The sequence below is a fragment of the Xenopus laevis genome, chromosome 9_10S, assembly GCF_017654675.1.
Source record: "Xenopus laevis strain J_2021 chromosome 9_10S, Xenopus_laevis_v10.1, whole genome shotgun sequence".
Taxonomy (NCBI): Eukaryota; Metazoa; Chordata; class Amphibia; order Anura; family Pipidae; genus Xenopus; species Xenopus laevis.
In genome coordinates, this window is record NC_054388.1 from 31,807,759 (window position 1) to 31,835,416 (window position 27,658).

The window sequence follows — 27,658 nt, forward strand, 5'->3', positions numbered from 1 at the left end:
CTTACACACACATAAAAGGAGGGGCGGCTCGAAAATAACCTCTCACTTGTCGTCCTAGTTTGCACTTTCCCGTTTTGGTTAAATTTGAAAAGAACACTCTGAAAGTAGAAGGTATTCATATCAACCATATATTTGTTGTTTCTCAGAGCTATGAGCAGAGACAAAAAATAAAATAAACAAAAACAGGCGTCGAAAAGTGCACACAAACTACCGCGTGTAACTAGTGCTTTATACTGAAGCGCTACTGAAGCGCACACGCTTGCTCTCCACGCCCCCCCACTAAAAAGGGCTACGTACGCGTCACCGTGCTTTAATATTCATGACGTGACGTCATATTTTCGCGACATGAGCTTCATGACGTCTGGATTAGCTGGCCGGCAGGAGCTGGACATTTAAACAGCGACCGGGGAGTGCGGGATGTGTTGAGAATCACGGAAAGCGGGACTGTTAGGCGGTATGATTAGGCCCCATTCTTATTTCAATCACTCCACTCATTGGCATAAAATGTTGGCGAGTAACAAAGCTCTCTAGGAACTTATTAACAGTAACATGCAGCAGGAGGCTTCTGCTATAAAATAAATGAGATTACATAGTAGCTGCCATATCGCTTGCCTCTGCTCTTACACATCTTCATGCATTACAAGTGTGTGGAGATTGCCTCCACTCTGTAGCAGCTCCCACCTTTCCTTTATGCTTTACTGTGTTTTAGTGGATAATAAAACGAGTTAGTCTAAGGCTGCATACATCTGAGAATAGCTGAGTAACCCAGGAGACATTGTACATTTACTTTTAGTGGACACTTTACATTTTGTCCTGTTATTAATAGACTAGAAATCGGTAGATTCTGGCAATTGCCAGAGTGGCTGCCATAGATAGATATATAGTCACTATTGGGTCTTTGGGGGCTGTTTGGGCTTCTATAAGCTTGAAATGCCATGGTCTGTTTTTTATTTGAATGTGATGCTATTAAAGTAATACACGATAGATCAGGTGCTGCCTACTGCGCTATCCTGCAGCTGTGGTTGTTGTGTAGATTCTATTTATATGAGGCCTGATAATTTAGTCAATACTAGAGCAGGCACTCAAATGAAGGCAGTCTTCCACCAATTTGTCAAAGCAAAGTGAAAGTTTATTGTGTCCCACGCCTTACGCACTTCGTGTCTTCAACACGATGATTAATCACAGCCTATGATTAAGTTTTGAAGACCTGAAACGCGTAAGGCGTAGGACACATTAAACTTCACTTTGCTTTGACAATTTGGTGGAAGACTGCCTTCATTTGAGTGCCTGCTCCAGATTTATCCTTTCGGTTGTCCGCTCCCTATGCTGAGGGTTCAGGGCGGTACAACATTTGCCACGTAATGTGGGGAGTAATAATTTTTATGGTGTGGAGACCCTCTCTATGTTTTACTGCACAATTTAGTCAATACTGACAAAGAGGAAGGGACAATGATACAGAGAGAAATGATGGAATTAGTGCTCATCTCCAGGCGTTTTATTCTGTACCCAATGTGCAGCATTTTATGGGACTCATCAGATGTCACCTTAGTGAAGAATAGAATGCAATGTGGATTTTTAACATATTCAGCTTTTTCAGATGGTGGTCTTCAGGTCTGGACTGAAAAATAAGCCCTGACATTTCAAGTATACAAAGGCACAAACGGCCCCCAACAGGTCCAATATATGGTGACTGTCTGCGGCAGCTTACACAGCCCCTCTGCCATTTGCCAGAATTTACAGATGGCCAGTCCAGGCCTGGTTGTCTCCCTTTATCGTGAGCCTTATGAAAGAATCCTTGGATACTAATATGATACTTTTTGCCTTACTGCCAGCAATGATTTTAGAATAGAAATGCTTCTGATTCCAGTATTACCGCTGTTGTTCCAAATACAAGTGACTGCTCTGGGCCATGCATATGGCAGGTTGTTGAAGAGCAGCAATTTAGGTAGGAACAGTGAGGGGTTACATCTTTAGTAGAGCACAATAACAACAGGGTATGATGGAAATGGTCTGCTTTATATAAGTAATAGTAATTTGTAAAGAGGCCCAGAATGGCAATCTGTAGATTTTGGCAAATTCAAGAGAGCCTGCTGAAAGATGCCATTGACAGTCTCTATTTATTGGGTTGGTAGTGGGCTGTTTGACCTTCTACAACTGCCAGGGCCTATTTTCAGTTTCAACCTCAGGCTGTGCTACAAATAATGATGTACCTGTCATGCTTTGGTGAATTAGGTGATTGTTGTGCTATTGATTATTTATTTTTCTTTGTTCCAAATTGACTGCATCAGCACTTAATATGTTGCTGTATATAGGTATAACGTGTGTTAATTAGGGATGCAACGAATCCATTATTTTATAATTTGGCCGAATCCTTTGTGAAAGATATGGCCGAATACTGAACCGAATCCAAACCCTAATTGGAAATGAGAGGGAAAGAGAACCGCATTCACAGCCCATGTGGGTACAAACTTTTTGACCTCATTGTTAATGTGATGAAAAATGACATGGTTGTTTGGATTCAGTTCGTCCAGGCATCTTGCCGAAAAAAGCCAAATCCTGGATTTGGTACATCCCTAGTAGTGATGTATGGGTGCTCCTCGCGGGTGGCCAACTTCAAATGCCGGCATCTGACTTCCGGGTTCCGGTTTTTATAGTCTTGCGTCTGCTCGCCCCGCCCCTTTTGTGACGCCATTGGCAGGGTGGGTCTATAAAAGGACCCCCGGAAGCGTGTGCGGGCACTGGTTGGAGCAGGGCGGGTTATGGTCGGGTACGGGTCAGGGAAACCCTGACCCACACATCACTAATCCCTAGTGTTAATTATTCTCCTAGTCACAGTTCTTCATGAATGCAGCCCAAGAGAATGTTTACTGAAGTATATACTTGGTATGCATCATGAAGTCAGGCTCTTGAGTCAAGGTTGTCACAGTATAAGTAGACTTATATAAACGTTAAGGAGGGCATTTATGTTGATTAATCAGGCAGGGAGCAGGGCTTTTTATACATACCGGTTGTTGTTATAGAATACAGTACATGGAGAAAAGTTAGTGTTACGATTTTTTTTGTTTTTTTTTTGTTTTTTTGCCCCATAGTCTAAACACATAGTCAATTCCATGTGCATTTGAACAGTAAGTTGGAATTGGATGAGTAACTGGTTTATATGGCAGTTGATACTTTATATTGTCTGTTGCTACAATATAGCAGAGTATTTGGGTTCAAGTTTCACTTAGAGTTCCAACGTTGGGTTAGGTGGTGATTAGTTTAAAGGAGAAGGAAAGCTAGCAAAGCAGTTTATTGCCAATAGATTAGCAAGTTATAGCACTATTTATTATGTAGAATGCTTTGCCATACCTGAGTAAACAGCTGTAGAAGCTCTCTTTAGGATAGCAGCTGCCATATTTTCTTGGTGTGACATCACTTCCTGCCTGAGTTTCCCTGCTCACTCAGCTCTGGGCTTACATTACAGGAGGGAGGGGAAGAGGAGCAAACTGAGCATGCTCAAGCCCTGCCCTGGATTTTTAAGTTGACAACAGGAAGTCTGCACAAGTCCATGTATACACAATAGAAGAAAATAAATGTTGTGTTTCTTTTGACAGAGGACTCAGAGTAACATTACTTTGAGGGTTTACTGGTATATTTATATAGACCTTTCTGATAAAACTTACTTAATTTTAGCCTTTCCTTCTCCTTTAAAATAAGGTTGCATATATTCTCAAAGGGGCGATTCACCTTAAGCTTATTTTTTGTATGTATAGTCTATTGTTATTGCTATTTTTTATTACTCATCTTTCTATTCATGCCTCTCCTATTCATATTCCAGTGTCTTCTTTAAATCATGGAGTGCATGGTTGCTAGGGCAATTTGAACCCTAGCAACAAGATTGCTGAAATTGCAAACTGGAGACCTGCTGAATAAAAAAAAGCTACATTTAAAATCCACAAATAATAAATGTGATTTAGAACACGTTCAGGAAATCATTCTGCGTTTCTTATGGATGACAAGCAAAAACCTATAATTTTTTGGATAGCTGTTTATGCAAGCATCTGATTGGTCTGTCAAACTTGAGCTACAGTTTTTCAGTTGCTGACCACCCTGCATAAAATAATGGCCGATCCAAGTGCCTGGCCGAACCAAATCCAAAAAGTCACTTTACTTTTTGTCACACAAAGAAAGAAGACTAGGGGAGATTGTGGATGCACACCTAAGGCCAATTTCAAAAAGTTTAAAGCCCTGTCTAAATGATTCAAGTAAATATGCAAGTGCATGTAATTTTGAAACAGGGTTTTTTTGTTACAAAGTTATGATCATAATATTGATAAGCCACCATACCACGTCAAGGTAAAACCCCACATGGTGGTCCCTAACTTATTTATCTTTAGTCATAGTAAAAAAGGAACATTACCTCTCTGTAGTAACAATTCTTTATGTAAACATCTCCTGTGCTTTGGTTTCAAACTCTGTGCTAAATCTTCACCCGCCAACTGCTAAGCGGCTTTTAAGTGGGAGAGACTGCCTTAACCAACGCCCATTTTAGAAAAGTAGAAGTCAGGTGTTGTAATTAAAGACAAAGTAGAGTGATATGTGCAGTTGCACAATAGTGTGTATTCATATGTAAGTGAAATGTAAAAGTGTGTATGGTAGTGGTAAGGGAAAGTGTATGTGTATTTGGGAGTATGTATGAAAGTAAGCATAGAATGAAAGGGTGTAAAAGAGAAATAAATGAAGGACACAATAAGTGTGTGTACATAGAGAAGTGTCTAATGGGACGTTGGTTTTTTCACGGCTAGATCCTCCCATGCCGCTAGCATCTATGGCTTTTAAGGGAGACAGATTGCACAAACCAAGGCACAACAAGTGAGGGGGACCACCAAAAGTAAAAAAGGGGTGGGTATGAGGGTGCAATAACCACATGAGCTTAGCCAAAGCTCCTGGCAAATACAAGACTAGGGGAGATTGTGGATGCACACCTAAGGCCAATTTCAAAAAGTTTAAAGCCCTGTCTAAATGATTCAAGTAAATATGCAAGTGCATGTAATTTTGAAACAGGGTTTTTTTGTTACAAAGTTATGATCATAATATTGATAAGCCACCATACCACGTCAAGGTAAAACCCCACATGGTGGTCCCTAACTTATTTATCTTTAGTCATAGTAAAAAAGGAACATTACCTCTCTGTAGTAACAATTCTTTATGTAAACATCTCCTGTGCTTTGGTTTCAAACTCTGTGCTAAATCTTCACCCGCCAACTGCTAAGCGGCTTTTAAGTGGGAGAAACTGCCTTAACCAACGCCCATTTTAGAAAAGTAGAAGTCAGGTGTTGTAATTAAAGACAAAGTAGAGTGATATGTGCAGTTGCACAATAGTGTGTATACATGTGTAAGTGAAATGTAAAAGTGTGTATGGTAGTGGTAAGGGAAAGTGTATGTGTATTTGGGAGTATGTATGAAAGTAAGCATAGAATGAAAGGGTGTAAAAGAGAAATAAATGAAGGACACAATAAGTGTGTGTACATAGAGAAGTGTCTAATGGGACGTTGGTTTTTTCACGGCTAGATCCTCCCATGCCGCTAGCATCTATGGCTTTTAAGGGAGACAGATTGCACAAACCAAGGCACAACAAGTGAGGGGGACCACCAAAAGTAAAAAAGGGGTGGGTATGAGGGTGCAATAACCACATGAGCTTAGCCAAAGCTCCTGGCAAATACAAGACTAGGGGAGATTGTGGATGCACACCTAAGGCCAATTTCAAAAAGTTTAAAGCCCTGTCTAAATGATTCAAGTAAATATGCAAGTGCATGTAATTTTGAAACAGGGTTTTTTTGTTACAAAGTTATGATCATAATATTGATAAGCCACCATACCACGTCAAGGTAAAACCCCACATGGTGGTCCCTAACTTATTTATCTTTAGTCATAGTAAAAAAGGAACATTACCTCTCTGTAGTAACAATTCTTTATGTAAACATCTCCACCATGTGGGGTTTTACCTTGACGTGGTATGGTGGCTTATCAATATTACTATTGATAAGTATATTAATTATACTTTTTGAAATTATACTTTTTGAAATTGGCCTTAGGTGTGCATCCACAAACCCCCCCCACACAAAGAAAGAAGTCAAACATTTTTCTGACGCAGGGGTTTTCTTTTCCCCTTATTTCCTCAATTTGCATATGCAAATAAGAATTTGGTTTGGTATTCGGCCAAAGCTTTCACAAAGGATTCAGCCTAATCCTAAAATAGTGGATTTGGTGGATGCTTTATGCTTGTTATGACCACCCTCCTCCCAGAAAAAAACATATATCTATTTTAGGAACAGCTGAAAATCTGTTTATCTGCAGGGCCTGGTCTCTGCTGTTTTGCAATTGCCCAGACCCTTCTGTATAATTGCTAGTCATTGGAGAGAGAGCTAGGCATGTATTTACATGTGATTGTTTGATGTGGAAGTAGACGCTGGGTCTGAGTCACACCTGGAACCTGCTCACTTCCTCAGTAGTGATTCATACACACTGTCACATAGACCAGACTATCCACATCTCCTCGTGCCTTGGGCTTCTTTCTAGGGGCTTTCCACTCTTTTATGTAGTACTTCCTCTTTGTATAGTAGGTCATCTATAAGAGTCTCTTTAGAGCCTAAAGGCAAAGCAGAAACCATTTTAAAGCCTGTACACACCTGTATGTCACTTTTCATGTGATCAGCATAATCATCCCATTTGTTTATTATTATGACCCTAATCTTTAATTTCTCTTTAGAGATGTTATTTTGAAACGGATGGCGAAGGGCTGGTCATGGAAGAGTCATCTGTTCAGAAGCAATCCACTAAACCCTTGTGCATCAATGGCTCTAGTGCTGATACTGTGCATGTTCTCCTTGAACCACTAGATGCCACCAAACAAATGACTCCCTCGGAACTGGGCAACACGGATATCATGGTACAGGATATAAGTAGCTTAGGAAGCCATAAGATGGACAGCCCTTTGACTGAGTCAGTCAATATACAGAGCCAAAATAAAGCATGCACTCAGGATCCAGATATAAAACTGGATGTAAGGCCAGATCACAATCATTTAGGTTGGCAAGGGCTGGAAATAAGACATAATTCTGGTAGCTTGGACTTGCATGAATCTCATATAAATGAAATTAGAGATGAGGAAAACACACAAGAGATCGCTGAACAAAGCCCAGGCAATACTGGCACCCAGGAGCTTGATACAAGTGAAACACCAAAAGACATTGAAAATCCCTTGAGTTCACAAGAAGATCTAAAACAGAACCCAGCCAACATGGACACTCTGGAACTGGCTATAATACAAACACTTCATAACATGAGTCATGCTATGAACTCTCCAGAACAAACTGTAAAGCAGATCCCAGGCAGTATGGAAATAACTGTAACTCTGCCAGATGATATTGATACAAACAGCCAAGCCATAAGCCAATGCCCACTTTACACACAGGACACAGATGTGACACAGAGCCAAGATATGGGTTCCCAAACTGTAAGCCAACATGCAGATAAAATGGACTCTCAAGAGCTGAGTATAAGAGTAGATAATATGGCCACACAAGTGTTGAACATGGAACCTGCACATGAAATGGACTTCAAGATGCGGAAAAGCATTATAGAGAGTGGGAAGCCAAGCAATGTCAATGTTCAGGATCCAAACGAGAGAAGGACTTTAGAGAACGAGTGCATCATAGATACTTTTTCAGCTCAGAGCTCAAAAAACATGGCTGTCCGGCAACCTGGCATTGTTCAGAGTTCTTCAGATCACATCTATATCCAAGATTTGGCCACAAGACCTAGCTCAATAACCATCGCTACCCAGAAAATGCACAGAGACATCCCATACCGTAGTTATCCAGTAAATGCCACCATTCCTATTCTTGTTGTTTGTGTTTTTTTTTCTATAAACTTCTCTTCTTATATGAATCCTATTATTTGTTGACTATTTTAAGGTGTATTTGTTTGTAGGAGAAGATCTCAAGTGTGCCAGTACCATCTATCCCATGTTCTGTGTCTGAAGCAAGTAATTCTTATCAGTCCCTTCTCTCTGAGGGCTCAAACTCCATTCTGGTTCAGTCGGACACAACAGCAACAGCCTTTTCCACCAGTTCTGTAGATGGGATCATTAATGCTTCTATCAATCCCCAGATCATTCAAGGTAAGAGAATACAAACTCTCTTAATTTATTCATCACCCACTCTAATGTGTGTTATGCATGTCTTTTATTACTACTCACTTCCCCATGTTAGATTTTCTGTGTCTTCATTATATGAAATGTTTAAAAAGATCTTTGTTTCCAGGCTGTATTGTGACAAACCCTGAAGGCAGTAACTCTATCACCCAATACCTGATCCTTCAGGAGCAAGATAATAGTGAGTATTGTGCAGATTGGGTGCATGTGTGATGAGTTGTTGATCACAATCTTTATATAAATGCACTGACACAGTTCAAAATTTACCATAGGCTTCTATAATTAAACATACTGTATATGTTAATTGGAATTAGAGTTGCATTGTGCTTCATCCTTTGTGGGAGTTTAACAAAATCTGTAGGGCTCTTGCTTACCCTTATCTTCCAAATGTAGTATGTGGCGTAATTATGGGTAATGGTAATTTTTTCAAGTGTTGAGCCTGGAGATAAACAAAACGTTGTGTCAAATGTTTCACATAAGGTATGTGAGATAATGTTTTATGGGTAATGGTTCTTAAATATTTTGCAGCCTCCTCCATGACGGTGACTTCTGTGCCTGTTGGTGAACGCTACCAATCCCATGGCTCTTCCTGTGCTTCTGAAAGTATGGCTGATGCAGAAAGTTTAGAGGGGATGATGGAAGTGGTCTTTGTGCAGCAATATAAGTGTAAGATGTGTAAATACAAGAGCACATCCAAACCTACCTTGCTTCGTCATGTGAGAGAGCGCCATGTTCAACCAGGTATTGGAGTGCTGCGCAACACCAAATCCAGATGCGTCCTGGTTTGCACATGGGTTGTTTTACTGACACATATACTGTGCATGTTATAAGCAATGTTATGATTTTGCAGAACCAAATATTTGGGTTAAACATGGCTTGTGGTGTAAAAGACAGTTGTTGACAAAGTCCAAGTAAAGCAGGAATACGTTCACAATTCCTTATAGGATTTCAAGACATTTTCAATAAAATCGTATCATTGAGATTCATATCCAATCATATTGTTTAATATTTAATTAAATATTCCTTTTGATAATGGGCAATGATTATTTATAAATTCAGTCAAGACAACTCGCTAAGTGCAAGGTTCATAAATGATTCCAACACTTTAGAGAATATATGAACTTGACATTATTTTTTCAGCTTCCAGAGAAGAGAAGAGAAGCCATGAAGGGAAAGTTGTGAGGCCAAGAGAGGAGGAAGAGGAGGAAGAAGATGATGATATTGTAGATGCTGGTGCAATAGATGACCAAAATGGTAATGGGCAGTACTGTTTTCCATGTTTTTGAACAATTCTTTTTATTTGGGTGCTGGATTATAAAAAGTAATGTAATATAAAGAGTTTTATGGAGACCTTGGTCATGCTTAGGGCCATACAAATTTCTTGGTGGACCTTATCTGGCCCACATACTTCCAGTTGAACAGCCCTGGTAATGGATATACCAAGATAAAGGATAAAAAGTTACATTACCTACTTCCCTCTTAACTGAAAAATTGAATAACCACTTATTATTAATACCTGTACATTCTTTCAGATGACAGTGATTATAGCCCAGGAGAAGATACACCAAACCATAACGTAGAATCAACTCATGGAATACTAATAAAAGAGAGACCACGTAGGAAGCCAGGTCGCCCACGCAAGATTCCTCGGATTGATGGTCAGAAATGTCCTCTTACTTACACACTGTCCATTTGCTATGATGTTGATATTAATCATATTGTACCTGCAGGTCCTAAACTAGACAGTGCTCCCATCCCAATATCCAGCAACGACAGCCAGACAGACCAGGGTGTTACAAACTCTGACCTTGAGAACAAGGACCCTGCTTCCTTGCCAATGCCTGAGGAGCAGAGTCCACCTAAGAGAATGCGAGGCCGCCCTCCTAAACACCTTCACGGAAAAAAGTACCGTAGATTCAGAGGTAGTCGGTGAGTTATAAGGAAAAGTGCAGTGAAGAATATATTTGTCAAGTAAAAATATAACGGAAGACATTTTCAGTGTATGATTTGTTACATGAGAAGTGTTTTTTATATAATTATTTTCCTTAACTAGATTTTAATGGTAATTAGGTATAGCTTATGGTATATGATCAGCATAGAATAAAATGGTGCAAATCGGACCATGATCATCTCTTTTCCCACAGGGTTTATAGAGTGCCTAGTAAATGTCTTCTCAGGCCCTTCATCTGCAGAATTTGCGGTTCCAGCTTCCTTACACATGATGATTTTACTTTTCATGTGACGTCGCATGTTGGTAACGACCCAAAAGCATTTCAGTGTCAGCAGTGCAGTTATCAGTGCCGACGTTGGTCTTCACTTAAGGTGAGTGAAACTGTGTGATTGGGTAGGTTGATACAAGGATATCTAACACAAGGTTGGTGCATGAGATTAGACACAACATGAGGCTAGTCTGACAACTGCTATTTTATCTGTTTTACACTAGGCGCACATGTTTAATCACAAGGGGATCAAACCATACAAATGTGAAGAGTGTGAGTACACAAGTGTTTACAAAAAGGATGTGGTCAGACACTCAGCTGTGCATAGAGAAGATCGGTAAGTCGGCGCGGTCTTGCTGCTATCCTCTTTTGTACAGCGAGTTTAAGCATTTTCTGTCTTTTAAGTCCTGTTACCAAAAACCTTTTTCTGTCCCCTTTAATTATTTGCATTTATTAAAAAAATAGATCAATGTGATACACCAGTGCCTGCAGCAAGATTAATACACAGCTCAGTGGTTAACTCACTTTCGCTCAGCGAGGCCTAGGTTAATTTCCTAATGAAGTCTTTGACCTTGGACATGTCCCTTTGCCTCAGGCACAAAACTGTAATGGCATGGATTTATTCTGCTTGAACATTGCATACAGTACTCATCACAATTAGTAGTTTTATACGAGTTAAAATAATGTAATTACGGTAGCCGTTTGTCATCTGATCTTGTCAGTGGTTCAGTTTGGGTCACTGGCTTTATTTATATTTTTTTAGTTACAGTACTACATTGAAATCTTGTGAGTGAGGGTTAACTGTTAGTATGATGTAGAGATGGATATTCTGAGACAATCGGCAATTGGTTTTCATTTTTTTTTTTTTTTTATTTGTGGTGTTTGAGTTATTTAGCTTTTTATTCTGAGTATAAGCGAGCCATAAAATTGCAGCCTCACAGAGCAATAGATTTTTGGCTGCAGGGGTCAGTGCCCCCTCCCTCCCCCCCCATGTGAGAGCTGCAAAGAGGCAGAATATAATGGCAAATAAGTTAAAGGTGAATCACCCCAGCAGATGTCCACCTCTATCCTATAGCAATGTTTATTTTATTATGCTCTGAGTCAACTTGTGTTTTGTACCCATTTCATGTACCTTGTATGAAACAGTCTGCTTAACTGTTTGTTATGTATGTATAATTTCTGTGCGTTTCAAAAGGAAATAAAACTTATCTTTCAAAAAAAAAAAAAGGTGAACCACCCCTTTAAAGAGGTGGTTCACCTATAAGTTAACTTTTAGTATGATATAGAATGGCCAATACTAAGCAACTTTTTGGTCTTCATTATTTATTTTTTATAGTTTTTTTTAAATTATTTGCCTTCTTCTTCTGACTTTTTCCAACTTTCAAATGTGGGTCACTGACCCCTTGTAAAAACGAATGCTCTGCGAGGCTACGAATATGTTGTTATTGCTACTTTTTATTACTCATCTTTCCGTTTATGCCCTCTCCTACTCATATTCCAGTCACTTATTCCAATCAGTGCATGGTTGCTTGGGTAATATGCACCCTAGCAACCAGAGTGCTGAAACTGCAAACTGGAGAGCTGCTGAATAAAAAGCTCAATAACTCAAGAAACACAAATAATAAAAAATGAAAATCAATTGCAAATTGTCTCAGAATATCACTTCCTTCGCCATACAAAAAAAAAAATGAACTCAAAGGTGAATAACCCATTTAAGCTAGACTGGAAGTCTTTGATACCGGTGTTTACAAGAAATAAATAACACACGCCAATTTTATGTGGTGAGTGTTTTATTCCCTACAAACTGTGTGCAATAATGGAATTTCCTTCTTTCTCCACCTTTTTCTTCCTTTTTTTTTTATTTTTAATTTTTTAGGAAGAAGAAATCTGAGAAGGTAAAAACATCAAACCCAATATTTAAGCTTTGCCTCGCAGAACTCTGACCTCATTCTACTGACTGCCAGTAGATGTGCTGATGATTAGCAACACTGCTTATACCTTAACTGCATGGTATTGCCTCCTCCATCCCTGTCTGCTCTTGTGTCCCCCTGTGTCCTCAAGAGTCCTTATCCTCATGTAACATCACCTGCTACCACGACTTGAGACTGATTTCTACAGGGATATTTACCACTCCAGTTTCTGTTGTTTCGTGGGGGGTTTAGTGAGGCCAAGGTCGCATAGCAATCCCTGAAGAAGAAGGTTAAAGCAACAGACAAGCGCAAGACTCTTTATTGGTGATTTTCCTACAGTAGACCGTATGATGCTTACCTCCCTCTAGCATTATTAATTGCTGTTAAAAGCGGATGGTCCTGAGGAAAGCACTTGCTATATTTAAAGGAACAGTAACAGTAAAAATTAAAGTGCTTTGAAGGAATTAAAATGTTATGTACGGTTTCCTTGCACTGGTAAAACTGGTGTGTTTCCTTCAGAAACGCTACTATAGTTTATATCGGTGATCCCCAATCAGTAGCTTGTGAGCAACATGTTGATCTCCAACCCCTTGGATGTTGCTCCCAGAGGCATCAAAACAGGTGCTTATTTTTAAATTCCTGGCTTGGAGGCAAGTTTTGGTTGCATAAAAACCAGGGGTACTGACAAACAGAGCCTCAATGTAGGTTGACAATCCACATAGGGGCTACTAAATGGCCAATCACAGTCCTTATTGGGCACCCAGGAACATTTTTCATGCTAATATTGCTCCCCAACTCCTTTTACTTCTGAATGTTGCACACGGGGTTCTAACGGTTAAACTGCCCTTTTACATCTTTTCTCTTGAACCAACATTTCGTGATGGTCTGTGTGCTGCCTAAGAGATCACCTGACCAGAAATACTGCAGCTCTAACTGTAAAAGGTGTGGAAGCAAAAGACAAAACTCTGTCTGTTAATTGGCTCATGTGACCTAAAATGTATGGTTTATTTGGTGTGTTTGTGTGCACAGTGAATCTTATGATCCCAGAGGGCGGCCCTTATTTTTTAATAATTTCACCGGTTTTATGGATAGATAGGGTGGTTCACCTTTAAGGTAAAGTTTATTATGTTATAGAACTGCCAATTCTAAGCAACTTTTCAATTGGTTTTCATTATTTATTATTTTATAGTTAATTGCCTTTTTCTTCTGACTCTTTGCAGTTTTCAAATTGGCATCGCTGACTCCCTTCTAAAAAAATAAAGGCTACAAATGTATTGTTAGTTTTACTTTTTATTACTAATCCTTCTATTCAGACTCCTATTCATCTTCCAGTCTCTAATTCAAATCAATGCATGGTTGCTAGGGTAATTTGGACCCTAGTTACCAGATTGGTTAAGATGAGAATTGAAGAGCTGCTAAATAAAAAGCTAAATAACTGAAAAACCTTCCATAATAAATAATGAAAACCAATTGCAAATATCACTCTCTACATCATGCTAAAAGTTATCTCAAAGGTGAACAACCCATTTAAGTGGCCTCTTCTGTAATGAGCCACAGCATCTCTGTGTTTTTCCATGCAGACTTCAAAACCAGCTTCCTACCCATGCCCTGTTTGTGGCCGTATATACACCATGCAAAAGAGGTTAACACAACATATGAAGATACACAGTGCTGAGAAACCTCACATGTGTGATAAGGTAAGCGCCTCGCATGTATTTTATTGGTGCACTTAAATGCTGGTAATGTGTTCTCAATAGCTTCTGTTTTACCTGCAGTGCGGCAAAGCCTTTAAAAAGCGTTACACCTTTAAGATGCACCTTCTGACTCACCTGCAGTGCGTGGGAAAGAGCAGGTAAGTGTCTCACATATACAAACCTGTCTGACTTTTACCTGTCCCTTTGTAAAGACTTTGTTACTGCAGATGTTATATCCATTTTGGATAACCCCTAACACCCACCCCCTTTCTGTAAGATTAAACCATCTGGCGTCTTGTAAGTTGATTACTATGGAAGGTTATAAATAAGTTTATGGCCAGCCAGTCTGAGAGAATAGCAACATAGGCAAGACAAAAATTGCAAGGTGAGCCAGTAAAACCTTTGCAGATTGTGCGAACTTATGTAATTATACATTTGCCTGTTAATATTTCATTGAGAGGAAAAACAAATGGAGGGACAGTCCCCAACTATAATCTATAGTGAGATTAATGCAGTTGCAGAGAGTAGCCTGGTACCTGAAAGGCTTACACTTTAGAGCATTGTAGCTTAAAGCAGCCGTTTAGCTTTCAATTCATTTTTAATGTGGTGTAGAAAATCATATTCTGAGACAATTTGCAGTTGGGTTTCATTTTTTTTATTATTTGTGGTTTTTGAGTTATTTAACTTTTTATTCAGCAGCTTTGCAGTTTCAGCCATCTGGTTGGTAGGGTCCAAATTACCCTAGCAACCGGGCACTGATTTAAATAAGAAACTGGAATTTGAATAGGAGAGACCTGAGTAGAAAGATGAATGAAATAGGGATGCACCAAATCCACTATTTGGGATTCGGCCGAATCCTTGGTGAAAGATTCGGCCGAATACCGAATCGAATCCTAATTTGTATATGCATGTCAGGAAAGGAAAAAGTGGAAAAAACTCTTCTTTTGTGACGAAAAGTAACGTGATTTCCCTACCCCCCCCCAATTTACATATGCAAATTCGGGTTCGGCCACGCACAAGGATTCGGCAAAATCTGAATCCTGCTGAAAAAGATCGAATCCCGAACCAAATACTGGATTCGGTGCATCTTTATTAAAAATAGGGATGCACCGAATCCAGAATTTAGCTTGGGATTCAGCCTTTTTCAGCAGGATTCGGGAAAATCTGCTGACCGAACTGAATAAGAATCCTAATTTGCATATGCAAATTAGGGATGGGGATAGAAATCGCGTGACTTTTTGTCACAAAGCAAGGAAGTAAAAGATGTTTTCCCCTTCCCACCCTTAATTTGCATGTGCAAATTAGGATTCGGTTCGGTATTCGGCCAAATCTTTTATGAAGGATTCAGGGGTTCGGCCGAATCCAAAATAGTGGATTCAGTGCATCCCTAATTAGAAAGTAGCAATAACAATGCATTTGTAGCCGTACAAAGCATTTGTTTTTAGATGGGGTCAGTGACCCCCATTTGAAAGCTGGAAATAGTTTTAAAAACTATAAAAAAAAATAAAAATAACGACAACCAATTGTACAGTTGCTTAGAATTAGCCATTCTATAACATACTAAAAGTTAACTTAAAGGTGGACCATCCCTTTAAAGTACCAAAACAGTAGAAACCCCCATTCTCCGTTTTTTAGGGGACCTGAAAGAAATTATGTAAAATCTGGAAAAAATGTAAAATCAAGGGAATGTTTTATGCAAAATATATCGGTGGGACCACAAAAAAACTACTAAATAAGGGAAAACGTAAAATAAGGGAATGTAAAATTGAGATTTCGGATAACCGAGCACATATGTACATTGTATTGCTTTCTGCGAGTGCAGCTGCAACGTTCAACTCTTTTCTTCTGACTGGATAGGTTTATTTCGAATTTTAGTGGCCTGCAGCCATTGGCTATATAAACCACTGTAGTGGGTAAAAGTCAAGAAGAAATCATAGTTAGTATTTATTATTATAGCACCAGGAAGTTGTGCAGCACTTTACAATAATTACCGGCAAACTGGGATCTTTCATAGTATGTCAAACTGAATCAAATTCGGATTGGAAGTTCCTGCTCACCAAAGCTTACAATTCACAGGGGAGACTTGAGACCGAAACTATATTTGACCCATTGTTATAAAAAGAACCTTTAGCAACCGCATACTCACAGATACCAACTTCCTAACCCCTTCCCACTAATCCCTGGCCATTGAGATTATATCCCCCCCCCCCACATAGCAGTACAGGTATGGGAATCCATTATCCAGAAATCTCTGAATTACAGAAGGACTGTCTCCCATAGACTCCATTTTGTCCAAATAATCTGAATTTTAAAAAATAATTTCCTCTTTCTCTGTAATAATAAAACAGTAGCTTGTACTTGATCCCAACTAAGGTAAAATTAATCCTTACTGGAAGCAAAACCAGCCTATTGGGTAGATTTATGGTGTGAAGATCCAAATTACTGAAAGATCCATTATCCGGAAAGCCCCAGGTCCTGAGCATTCTGGATAACAGGTCCTATACCTGTATAAAACCATTAACTGCATCAACCAAGATTTCAAGGAGATTTATTAGGCATGCCTTTCAGTTAAGGTAAATAACCCTGAGAAAGTTGTAAGTGATGACAGCGGCAGGAATGTGTTGTAGTGAGATGGTTGGAGCTCAGGACTTGCGTAACTCTGTGTTATTTCAGCTGTCCCCAGATGGTGGGATTCAGTTAAGTGCTGGATTTTCCCAATCTGTTTCCTGCTTTATTTATGCCAATTCAGGTCTTTAATGTTCTAAAATAAGATTTTTTTTTTCTTCTTCTCGGTTATAAAAACCACTCTTATTTTTAATATAGAAACCAAGCTATAATAATCTTCTACCTTAGCTTTTTAGACACAACACTTTAAAGGGGCAGTGTACCTTGAATTTAACCCTTCATGTAATATTGTCAGTTGTATCCTAAGACCCAAATGAAAATGTTTTGAGACTTTTGAGTTATCTATATTCTTGCACTGCATTTCTCCAGTTTAGAGTTTTAAAGCGGGTTTACCTTCAATTTAACTTCTATGCACCTTTTCAATTGGTCTTTATTTTTAATAGTTTTTAATTTTATTGCCTTCCTCTTCTGATTCTTTCCCACTTTCAAATGGGGGTCACTGACCTCAAACCACAGCCTAGTTGCTAGGTGAAATTGGGCCCTAGCAACCAGATAGCTGCAGACATTACAAAACGGAGAGCTGCTGAATATAAAGATCATTTAAAAAACTGCATATAATAAGTGATCAATTGAAAACTGTCACAAAATAGCACTCTACATACTAGAAGTTAAAAAAGGGTCAGGGCACACAGGCAGATTCGGGGAGATTAGTCGCCCGGCGAAATCGGGGTGACTACTCTTCTCATAAGGGCAGTTTCAGAAAACGAATTGCTCCGAGTGCCATCCCGCCGGCGATTTACATTTTAGCCGGCGGGAAGGCAGGGGAGGCAGTTTGGGGAGATCAGTTGCCCCAAAGAAGAGGAGATTTGTAATCTCCTCGATTCTGCCTGTGTGCCCTGATCCTAAAGGCGAACAACCCCTTTAAGCTAGGGTCTCTGTTTAATTTACAGACGGTGAAGGACTGCCTGGAATAAATATAGGAAACGGTGTAAATTTATTATATGTAATAAAAATGGATGTGGACGGACATGGGACATGGGGTGGGGGAGGCACTTCGCTAAAAAACCCAAAACATTGTTTCCTTCGTGAGGGTAATTGAGGCATTTAACCATCTACATTTTCCCACAGGTACAAGTGTGAGTTCTGTGAATATATTTGTGGGGATCGTAAGCAACTCCTAAAACACCAACTAACTCACATGAACGACAAGCCTTTCAAGTGTAGTCAGTGCAAATACCACACCTACCGACAGGACTTTCTGCTGTCCCACATGGCCACAAAACATGCAGGTTGGTAGATTACCAGGTCCATATTTTATCTTTGTGCCCAAATACATATGCTTATAGGGAAGTCTAACAAAGTCATTGGTCGCGGTTTGTTACTCTTAGGTGGGAAGCCCTTTGCATGTGACCATTGCCACTTTACTACCAAACACAAGAAGAACCTTCGGCTCCATGTGCAAAGCCGACATCCACTCCTGTATAGTGATTGGTCACAGAGACACCCTGAGGAAACTCCAAGTCGTAGAAGACCTTTTTTTTCTGTGCAGCAAATTGAGGAGCTGAAGCAGCAGCATGAACAGTCGGGGAACAAAGCTCAGGAAATGGTGGTAAGGAGAGTGGAGCTGAGTAGGGGAGCCTTGGAGGGGAGAAGGTGAGATTAGGTTAATAAAATGTTAGCTGTAGGGTTACCTGGGGTTGGCAGGGAAAGATTCCAGCAGAAAATGAATTATTTCTTCTGGCATACCAACATCAACTGGAGAAGGCTTAAAGGGCACCTGTCGGGTGCAGGCTAATAGAGCCCACACTCCAGTTGGGGTTAACACAATTTTTTTTAAATTGCCTCCCACCAGTGCTAAGCCACCCACACCGTGAGGGAGCTCCCAGTACGAGCAGCCATGTTGGGGCATAATGAGCGAATGCCGTGACTTGCTCAATATGCGCATGATGTCATTATGTGCTTCCACTATGTACGACATGGGGCAATTTTTATTTTTTTTAAAAAACTACTCCAACCGGAGTGCAGACTCTATTAGCCCACACCTTTGTTTGGGGATAATATTTGTGGCCAACAGGCACCCTTTAATGAGAGCATTGCGGCTGAGTTAAAGACTCTTGGCAAAGGCACAGGTACCAAAACAATAAGCAATATAATAAAACATAAATAATTCAGTACATTTACTTAAAGCAACAGTGTAAGAAATGCATGACACAGGGAATTCAGACTGAAACTTGAATGGTTGGGGGTGGGGGGAACACTATGGAGAAATAAAACTTAAAGGGATACTGTCGTGGGAAAAAAAAAAAATTTCAAAATGAATCGGTTAATAGTGTTGATCCATGACATAGGGCAGCTGGGAAATTGACAAAATGTCTAGCCCCATGTCAGATTTCAAAATTGAATATAAAAAAATCTGTTTGCGCTTTTGAGAAATGGATTTCAGTGCAGAATTCTGCTGGAGCAGCACTATTAACTGATTCATTTTGGAAAAAAATTTTTTTTCCCATGACAGTATCCCTTTAAAGAGGAACTAATGCCTTTAAAAAGTATATAGCTAGTAATATTTGTCCTTGCATCATGGATGGATCGGGGAAAGCAAAAAGGTTAAATTGGGGTGGTTTAAAGGCTTAGGTGGCCAGGGGCTCAATTTAAGTATATTACAAATTTACCAACTATATTTATCAACTACAGTTTTTTTTTTTTCCCAACTTTAGTTTTCCTTTAAACAGGTTGTTTAAATAAATGCTTAAGATGGTGACAGACTAGGATGATAGGGAAAAAAATCTAGACAAGCTGATAGAGATAGAGTCTATGCTAGGAATATGGTGGAACTGTAGATCAAAAATAGCTGTGACATAATATACCTGGTTCCTGAACAGATGGATGGAGCAGAGCTTACTTATCAAATACTCCAGCCTACAACACAGCCACCAGCTGAGGAGCAATCACAAAGTGGACTTGGAGCTGCTACCATCATATATGAACAAGGTGGGACTTTTGGGCCTGTTGTAGGGTATGAGCCAATGTAAAATGTATCTTTACAGGAGCACAAACATGTAATCTCCATCTTCTCTTTTGCAGGCGAGGAAGGGGAAGAATATGCAACTCGGGCTGCTCTTGATCTGCTCTTGAATATGAGCACTCGAAGGGAAGGCACAGGAGGCCCTCTGCAGGTATGTGTGGATAGTCCTGGACTGGTTCTTTTGTCTGCAATGTAAGGTTCATTTCTAATAACTTGTTTACAGCAGAGAGTGGCCAATCTGTGGCCAATTTTTTCCCATAAAGAAATAGGGAATGACCATAAAATAGGCTAAATGGTAAGAAACAAGAGGGCCCACTGACACCTGCTCCCACCAGTAGTTTACCTGGCATCCCGGTGGGCCAGTCACTGCCTACTAAAGCCAGCTGAATGCCTTGCAGGGACATTATATCACATCATCGTCTTCTAAGGGGATTATGAAGCTACAGGCAGACTATGGGGGCTCATAGCTAAATTTATGGCCAATAAGCCCAACATGTTCAACTTCAGTTTTAAGAATAAGGCTTATGCTGAACATACCTTTTTTTTTTTTAATAAAAATCTACTATTTTGTAATTTTTTGATCTAAACAGGGAAAAAAGCACTCCATGTTTTGTGGTTCTTGCAGATAAGTGCCCTGCCGAAAGGAAGAACTTTTCTTTAAACCGTGCCAGTCAGAATAAAGGGGTGCAGGGAAGGGGATATTTATACTATAAGCCCATTCACTCTAGTTGAACTAACTCTGCTTATTGCAGGGGAGGTATTACGTGTGAAAGCAAACCATTATCTATTATTGCTTTATAAAAAAATAGGCAAAAAAATCTGTTCAGCACAAGTCATATACTGCCCCTTTATATACCCACTGTGTCACTGTGTATCCCCCTGTCTGTATGCACAGAATATTGTATAAATTGTATGTGTGTGGGCAACACTGTTTTTCCCAGGTGGCCGTAGTACAAGCTGGCTCCAGTGGAGAGGTTCAGAACTCTCGGAGCATTGCTCATGAACCCCACATGGCTCAGGTCCTGACTCTACACATGGAAGGAAATGAAGTGACAAGTGTGCAAGAGGCCGCCTTTGAGGATGCAGAAGTTGAAGAGGTTGGATATGAAGGGGCTATACAGCAGATCACTATCGACAATACCTTCACAACTGCTGAATACAGCTTAATAAACTCTGAAAATATTCCGACTTCACTGTGCAGGTGTGAACCACGTAGGAGAGGAATGTTGAATTGGGCCTGAAGATGGAACAGTGAAAAGGGAAAGGAATCTAGAATAGATATAGAATAGATGCAGAAAAGGTTTATTTGGGTGGTTGAATGTATAGAAAGTGAAGTCTATGGGGACAAATTTGTTGTTTAAGCGATGTATTATTTTTTAACCCATTGGAGTCTATGGGGGTCTCTTATGACTAGTAATGGTTTTTTAGAACAAATGTAGCAAGACAGCTAACTACTGAGGACAGTATATTTGGACCCATACACAGACTTTCTGATCAATAGCTAACTGGGGTAGAAAGCAATCCGATCAGGTTAAAGAAGAGAGGGTGGTGGCACTGGATTCCTAACAATCTTCAAATTCTCTATTTTTGGTTGCAGTGAAACCAGTGGATCAACATTGCTAGGAGAAAACATAAAGGGCAAAATCCTGCACAAATCCCAGCAAGCTGAGGTGAGGCCTAATTTTGTAACATTTTTTCGTTTCTCAGCGTCCTATGTGGAATGCTTAAATAATTTGCACACTCCCATTCACCTAGCGCTCACTGTGCACTTATTTGTATTTTTTCCTCAGCATGCTTCAGATCAATCTCCTGCTGCCCCTGTAGCCAAGAAGTTTTGCTGTAAGCTTTGTGGTTCTACCTTTTTGGGTAGGTCTGAGATGGAGATTCACAAGAGAGCACATGTGCCAAGTGGTGGGTTTAAATGCCCAGACTGCATTTTTACTGCTGCTAACTGGCCAGAAGTGCGGGTAAGAATGCATTGTATTGCACCCTTCCTTCTTCCTTCACCTCGGCAGTGGCGGAGTCCTTACCATATTGGTGTAATTAGAAAACTTAAAATCTCTAGCTCCAGTGCACCCACAAATTCTTGGTAGTGACCATTGGATCTACTTTCTGGGATTTATAGCTAGAATTAGAAAATATAGAAGGGGTTTTTGCAGACCTCGAGCCTTGGTTTATGAGTTAGAATTTACCCAGGGGAAACCAGTGGCATTTCCTTTCCCAAATGCCTTGGATTTGGGGTGTGGGTGATAATGGAGAGGGGTTTTAGCAAGTCTTTAGTCACCAATAAACTGATGCCTGTGCTTTAACACACAGCCTGCCCATCTTGTTCTAAGGGTTATAAACTGATGAATGCTATTCCTCTCGGGGCAAACCATGGCCTAGCAAGGTCCAGTTAGCAGGAGAGGGGTTTTAGTGCTTTCCAGCCAATTACCTTCAGTGCTCAAGGGTTATCTCACACAAGTTCAGATTACAACAATAACATGCTCTTGATTTCACCTCTCTAAAGACATTTCTTTAGAGTTAACTGGTGTTGACAGGAGAATGACCCTCTAAAACTGGGTACGAAACAACACACAATTTCTGCAGCCAACTGTATATGAAGGGCTCCACACAGAAACATCTGATTGAGTAGCTGTACATCCCTTGTCCCAAAAGAATCTACATACATCTGTAAACACATGAAGGTCAAAAGTACATACATCAAAATAGACACTTGTGCCACAAGTGTTCATTTTTCCATTCCGTTTTCTGCTTATATCTCCTCTTTCTTCCTGCCTACTGTTTCCTGCAATGTCCTGCAGCTGTCCCTCAATGTGTGGCCTCTTTCAGAATCACATGTCTGTGCATAGCGATCGCCGACCTCATCGATGTGATCAATGCAGTTTTGCCTGCAAAAATAAGAGGGATCTGCGTAGGCATTCCATGATACATACCAACCAAAGGCCACACTCGTGCCACGTATGTGGGCAGAGGTGAGGATGGTCTGTTCCAGTTTTCCTCTTATACATTTCCTTACCAGTTCTCTCCACTTACATCTGATTCTTGTGCTGCTCTCACATCTATTTTAATTTTCTCCTCATCTGCACCTGCATGCTTTTTCACATTTAAGATAATCATCTTTTTTTTATGTGACCTTATTATCCATTTCAGGTTTACTAGGAAAGCTCATATGAAATTCCACCTCCAGAGGCTTCATCAAGGAAAGAACAACGGGCAGAATGAAGGTGAGGAAGGGAGGGAGAAATTTGTTAAAAGAAAGAGGTTGTAAGGTGAGATGTAGGACCCAATACTGTTTGCATTTTGTATTTGCAGAGCTGACACCTGGTCCATCACTAGAAGAGGAACACATCTTCATGACTCAAGAGGAAAACATGGGAAGCCAGGTTTGCAGGACAGAAATTTAGTTATAACTTTGTGACTAAATGTTGATCCTCCCTCCTCAAATTTCCTGTACTTTGCTTGGTTCTTTCTATGAAGTCATCCCAAGTCTGTCTTCTAGCTGGTTCTTTTAGGCAATATTCTAGCTACATTACTGTCCAACTCTTCAGCTGGCCATAGATGTAAAGATTTTTAAAAGATCCAATCATTATCGTGAGACGACGAATATTTTGAAACAATCGTTTAAATGTAAGATGTGTCCATCAACTAAAAAGACTATTTCAGGCGATATTGCCAGCAAAACTGAAGGCTGCCTGCTTGGCCCTGCAGACATAGATAGATTGCACTGAGACCGATAAAGATTTTTTAACCTGGCCGATCAATTTTCTGACAGATGTCGGCCGAAAAATGATAAGATGTACGATCGTTCAAATCCCACTAACCACATGATAATTTCGAAGGATTGGTCGGACTTCGCTAAAAACGGGCGTTTGGCAAGAAAAATCTTTGCGTCTATGGGGACCATTACTCCACTTTTCATAGGTCATACCATGCTTTAGTTTCAGATGTTGTAAGTGTTGGATTCAGCTCATTTCCCGCACATCTTTTTTTGTGATTTTAGGAAGATACAGCTTATATTCAAGAGATCACAACTGCTGATGGACAGACCCTGCAACAGCTGGTCACTGCAGATAACCAGGTAACAAGATCATAACCTCTAGCCTCTCTCTAAACCAGGGTTCCCCAACCTTTAGAACCCGTGAGCAACATTCAGAAGTAAAAGGAGTTGGGGAGCAACACTAGCATGAAAAATGTTCTTGGGGTGCCAAATAAATGCTGTGATTGGTCATTTAGTAGCCCCTATGGGGATTGTCAACCAACATTGAGGCTCTGTTTGGCAGTACAACTGGTTTTTATGCAACTAAAACTTGCCTCCAAGCCTGAAATTCAAAAATAAGCTCCTGCTTTGAGGCCACTGGGAGCAACATCCAAGGGGTTGGAGAGCAACATGTTGCTCGCGAGCTACTGGTTGGGGATCACTGCTCTAAACCAATTCTAAACCGGTGCTTATGATTTCTAACCCTGTTTTATATTCTCTTGCTTAATCCAGTATTTGGTCAATTGATTGATATTCCTTCCTGCCTCTCACTTGCACATCCTTTAACATTTATCCTTCTCTATCTCCTTCCCCCTGTTTAGGTACAGTACATCATTTCTCAGGAAGATATTCCCCACCTAATTCCCCAGGGATATGTTGTGTTACCAGATGGACATCATATTCAGGTATATATTTTTTTTTATAAGTTCAAGAAACCATTGAACTGCATCTTTTCTTTGGAACAAATGTAGCAGCAAGAAATTTGCAAGAAGGCTTTTTCTCTTTGTCCTGACCTGCCTGCCAGCCAGGAATTTGCACACTGTCTGTTCTGGTGAAAAACCTCAAGATGCAACTTTGAAATGTAATCATTAGGAACAAATGAGAATCCGGTCTAATCCACCATCAGATTTTACCTATAGTCAACATATGCTGGTGAAATGAAGCATCATGTAGTATCTGGGTCAGAAGATTTTTTTTTATACCTAGATTTACTTTGACTTTCTCTGCATCAGCTGATAGTTTTCCGGCTTTATCAGCCTATTGGTTTGCTTTCAGCAAAAAAAATGTGCAGCTCTGCATTGTGCCTGTATGTGTTTATCGCCTGCTAGAAATGCACATGCTGTTAATAGTGATGTAACTCTTTTTGGTTTTTCCTTCTTTGTGTCTTGTAGGTTCAGGATGGTCAGATAACACACATTCAGTATGAATCAGGCACCCCTTTCCTGCAAGAACCCCAGGTAACTATTCCCTATATCCAAAAATGGATAAGGAAAAAGTCTGCAGCCGCAAAAAACACAACACCGCTTATAAACTTTTAAAAGTTTTAACCTTTTTTTTAATTTTAACTGTTACAACAACAAAAGTGCAATTTGTAGGCCTACTTTGAAATAAATTAAATACTGAATAGCCCTATTAAATGCTAGTGTTCTCATCTGTTTAAAGGTGAGGGCTATAGACGTCATTAAAATATGTGTCACATCCACATCTATAGCCCTCGCACCTGCTGCAGTTGGACTCTGGAGGCTTCTCTCTTGAGTGTGCGACCGCGGTAAGGACCATGATGAATCATCTTGCTACTGCTCGGTCTTGCCTGGGATGTCTATACAACCCTCGCACCTGCTGGCGGCTTTTTGAGCTGCCAGCAGGTGCGAGGGCTGTATAGACGATGTGACAGGCAAAGCCGCAAGACTGACCGCAGCAAGCGGGATGAAGAGCCGCATGAGGCTCCGGAGCCGCAGGTTGCCTACCCCTGTCCTAGATCTTGTGCCAGAATATAAATGCTGTTGCATTTTTGCACAATTCCATTTTCGGATATTAACTGTCCACACCCCCATTGATACTGGAATATTCTAAGCTTGCGTGTGCCTTCTACTGACTACTTTTATATCACAGCAGGGGGGGCTATGGTGCAAGAACATTCTCGGCCAGCCAGACTCTGAACATTACAGTTTAATGCTGTACTAAGTGGAGAATTGTAGCACCATCATAATAGGAAGGGAAAAACAAAGTAATAGGGTAATAACTATGCATTCACATATTAATATTTATATTGGGCAAATATAAAGAAAAATTAAAAACAAAATTATACTAGTCACTAGTATTCTATTCTGCCTGGCACCACTAAATAGAAGCTGCACTAATGCACCACAACCAACAGTATTTAAATAACTTGGTACCAATTCTGCATTCTAACTATGGAGTTGCTTTTTGCAGATCCACTTTGTCCCCATGTCCCCTTCTCAGCAGCTCATAACCCAAGAACAGCTCCAAGCTGCAGCACACTCTGCTGTTACAGGTAAATCTCATCATGTGTGACTGATACACGCCTGCTATGCATGTGGTGGTTGCTGTTTGCTTACTCACTATATTTCTTCTAGCCGTGGCAGATGCAGCGATGGCCCAGACGGTGTTCAGTACAGAGACGGAGCAGCCTCTCCTGCAAGAGATTGAATATGATATTATCACATTAGGGGAATGAGTACATCTCTGCTGGGGCTGACATCGGCCTGTGCTGGGATTGAATCCCTACAGCAATGCCTTTCAATGCACTTTGTTTTATTCTGTATAAAATGTACCTAACCAACTGCCGCCTTATAACTACTGGATGATTTTGGGGCAGAAGATAATATATATTTTGCTACAGTTTACCTCATCCGTTATGTGACGCATGTGTAAATGTGGTTGTTTTATGCAATACAGGGTGGTTTCTACCAACAGCTGCTCTTGAATTTTTTCAAAATGTACAAAAAAAAATAAATCATTTCAGTTATTAAAAAGTGAAAGTGGAGGAAGCTGGCAGCGGTGTTATTAAATGCAGCTGCTGCCTACACCATCACTTTACCCACACACTGTGCCGGGGCAGAGAAAACATTTCATCTGTGATCTGACTCCCACTCTCTTTATAAGATTAATAAGGATCAGGGCAGATTTGGGACATAATCTTCTGTAGAACATAGATAATCGCAATACAGAGTAATCCCTCCCTGTCACCTTGTTGTATGAATTTCTGGCCAGAGACCCTAGGTGCCTGTTATTCCTGGGTGCCATGCTCTGGCCTCTTATCCTTTCAAAGATCAACTGATAACCACCCTGACTTATGCCTTCTACTCCTGCTTTCTCTGCTCAAATCCCCCATTATATTTGTATTGTCTGGCACTTGCTCTGTGTACCAGTGTTTGGGGGGGGGGGGATTGGTGTGAATATACTGCAGCTAACATAGACCACTCAAAATATCTTTACTTCATTTTCATCCTCTTTCCCAGTAGCAGCAGATGGGGTTGGTTTAGTTTTCTATTTATAGATATTTAAAGGATTAGGAGAACAGACAGACTACCCTCTAGTGGTTCATTCACTCACATAAAGCCATTGATTCTTTGTAGCCCCTTTTTATGTAAAGGTATAATTATCAACATGTTGTATCTTCAAGGCTGAAGATTCCTAAGGCTCTTGTAACTTGTGTGTGTGTATGTGACCTGTTATCCAGAATTCTTGGGACCTGGGGGCTTTCCAGATACGGGATCTTTCTGTAAAATCTTCTAAACATTAAACCCAATATGATTGTTTTGCCTTCAATAAGGATTAATTATATCTAAGCTGGGATCGAGTATTGGATCCATTATCCGGAAACCCGTTATCCAGAAAGCTACGAATTACGATAAGGCTGTCTCCCATAGACTCCATTATAATCAAATAATCCAAATTTTTCAAAATGATTTCCTTTTTTTTGTGTAATAATGAAACATTACCTTATACTTGATCCAAACTAAGATATATTTAATCCTTATTGGAAGCAGAACCAGCCTATTAGGTTTATTTCATGTTTACATGATTTTCTAGTAGACTTAAGGTATGAAGATCCAAATTATGGAAAGATCCCTTATCCAGAAAAACCCCAGATCCCAAGCATTCTGCATAACAGGTCCCATACCTGTACAATGTATTGTTTTATTATTACAGATTCTGAATATTTGATCAAAAATGGAGTCTATGAGAGATGGCCTTCCTGTAATTAGAT

General features: G+C 40.1%; 1 protein-coding gene across 2 annotated transcripts; it reads left to right on the top strand.

Annotated features, from left to right (window-relative positions):
• The first annotated feature begins 306 nt into the window (after positions 1-306).
• znf335.S (zinc finger protein 335 S homeolog) lies at positions 307-26,413 on the top strand. Of its 2 annotated transcripts, XM_018238375.2 has the most exons (28): positions 308-454; positions 6,749-7,861; positions 7,972-8,161; positions 8,304-8,375; positions 8,723-8,935; positions 9,335-9,448; positions 9,727-9,852; positions 9,925-10,123; positions 10,339-10,516; positions 10,638-10,750; positions 12,290-12,308; positions 13,904-14,020; positions 14,099-14,175; positions 17,771-17,931; positions 18,031-18,251; positions 19,522-19,630; positions 19,724-19,815; positions 20,606-20,865; positions 21,262-21,334; positions 21,455-21,631; positions 22,497-22,639; positions 22,818-22,891; positions 22,980-23,050; positions 23,668-23,745; positions 24,246-24,329; positions 24,816-24,881; positions 25,858-25,939; positions 26,022-26,413. In XM_018238375.2, the coding sequence occupies exons 2-28, from the start codon at positions 6,785-6,787 to the stop codon at positions 26,120-26,122; spliced, it is 4,287 nt and encodes a 1,428-aa protein (XP_018093864.1). In that variant the 5' UTR covers positions 308-454; positions 6,749-6,784; the 3' UTR covers positions 26,123-26,413. The 2 variants fall into 2 exon arrangements, 1 of the variants encoding a protein (XP_018093864.1); XR_005964515.1 differs by lacking the exons at positions 22,980-23,050; positions 23,668-23,745; positions 24,246-24,329; ... (1 more) ...; positions 25,858-25,939; positions 26,022-26,413 and having other exon boundaries at positions 307-454; positions 22,469-22,639.
• The last annotated feature ends 1,245 nt before the right edge of the window (positions 26,414-27,658 follow it).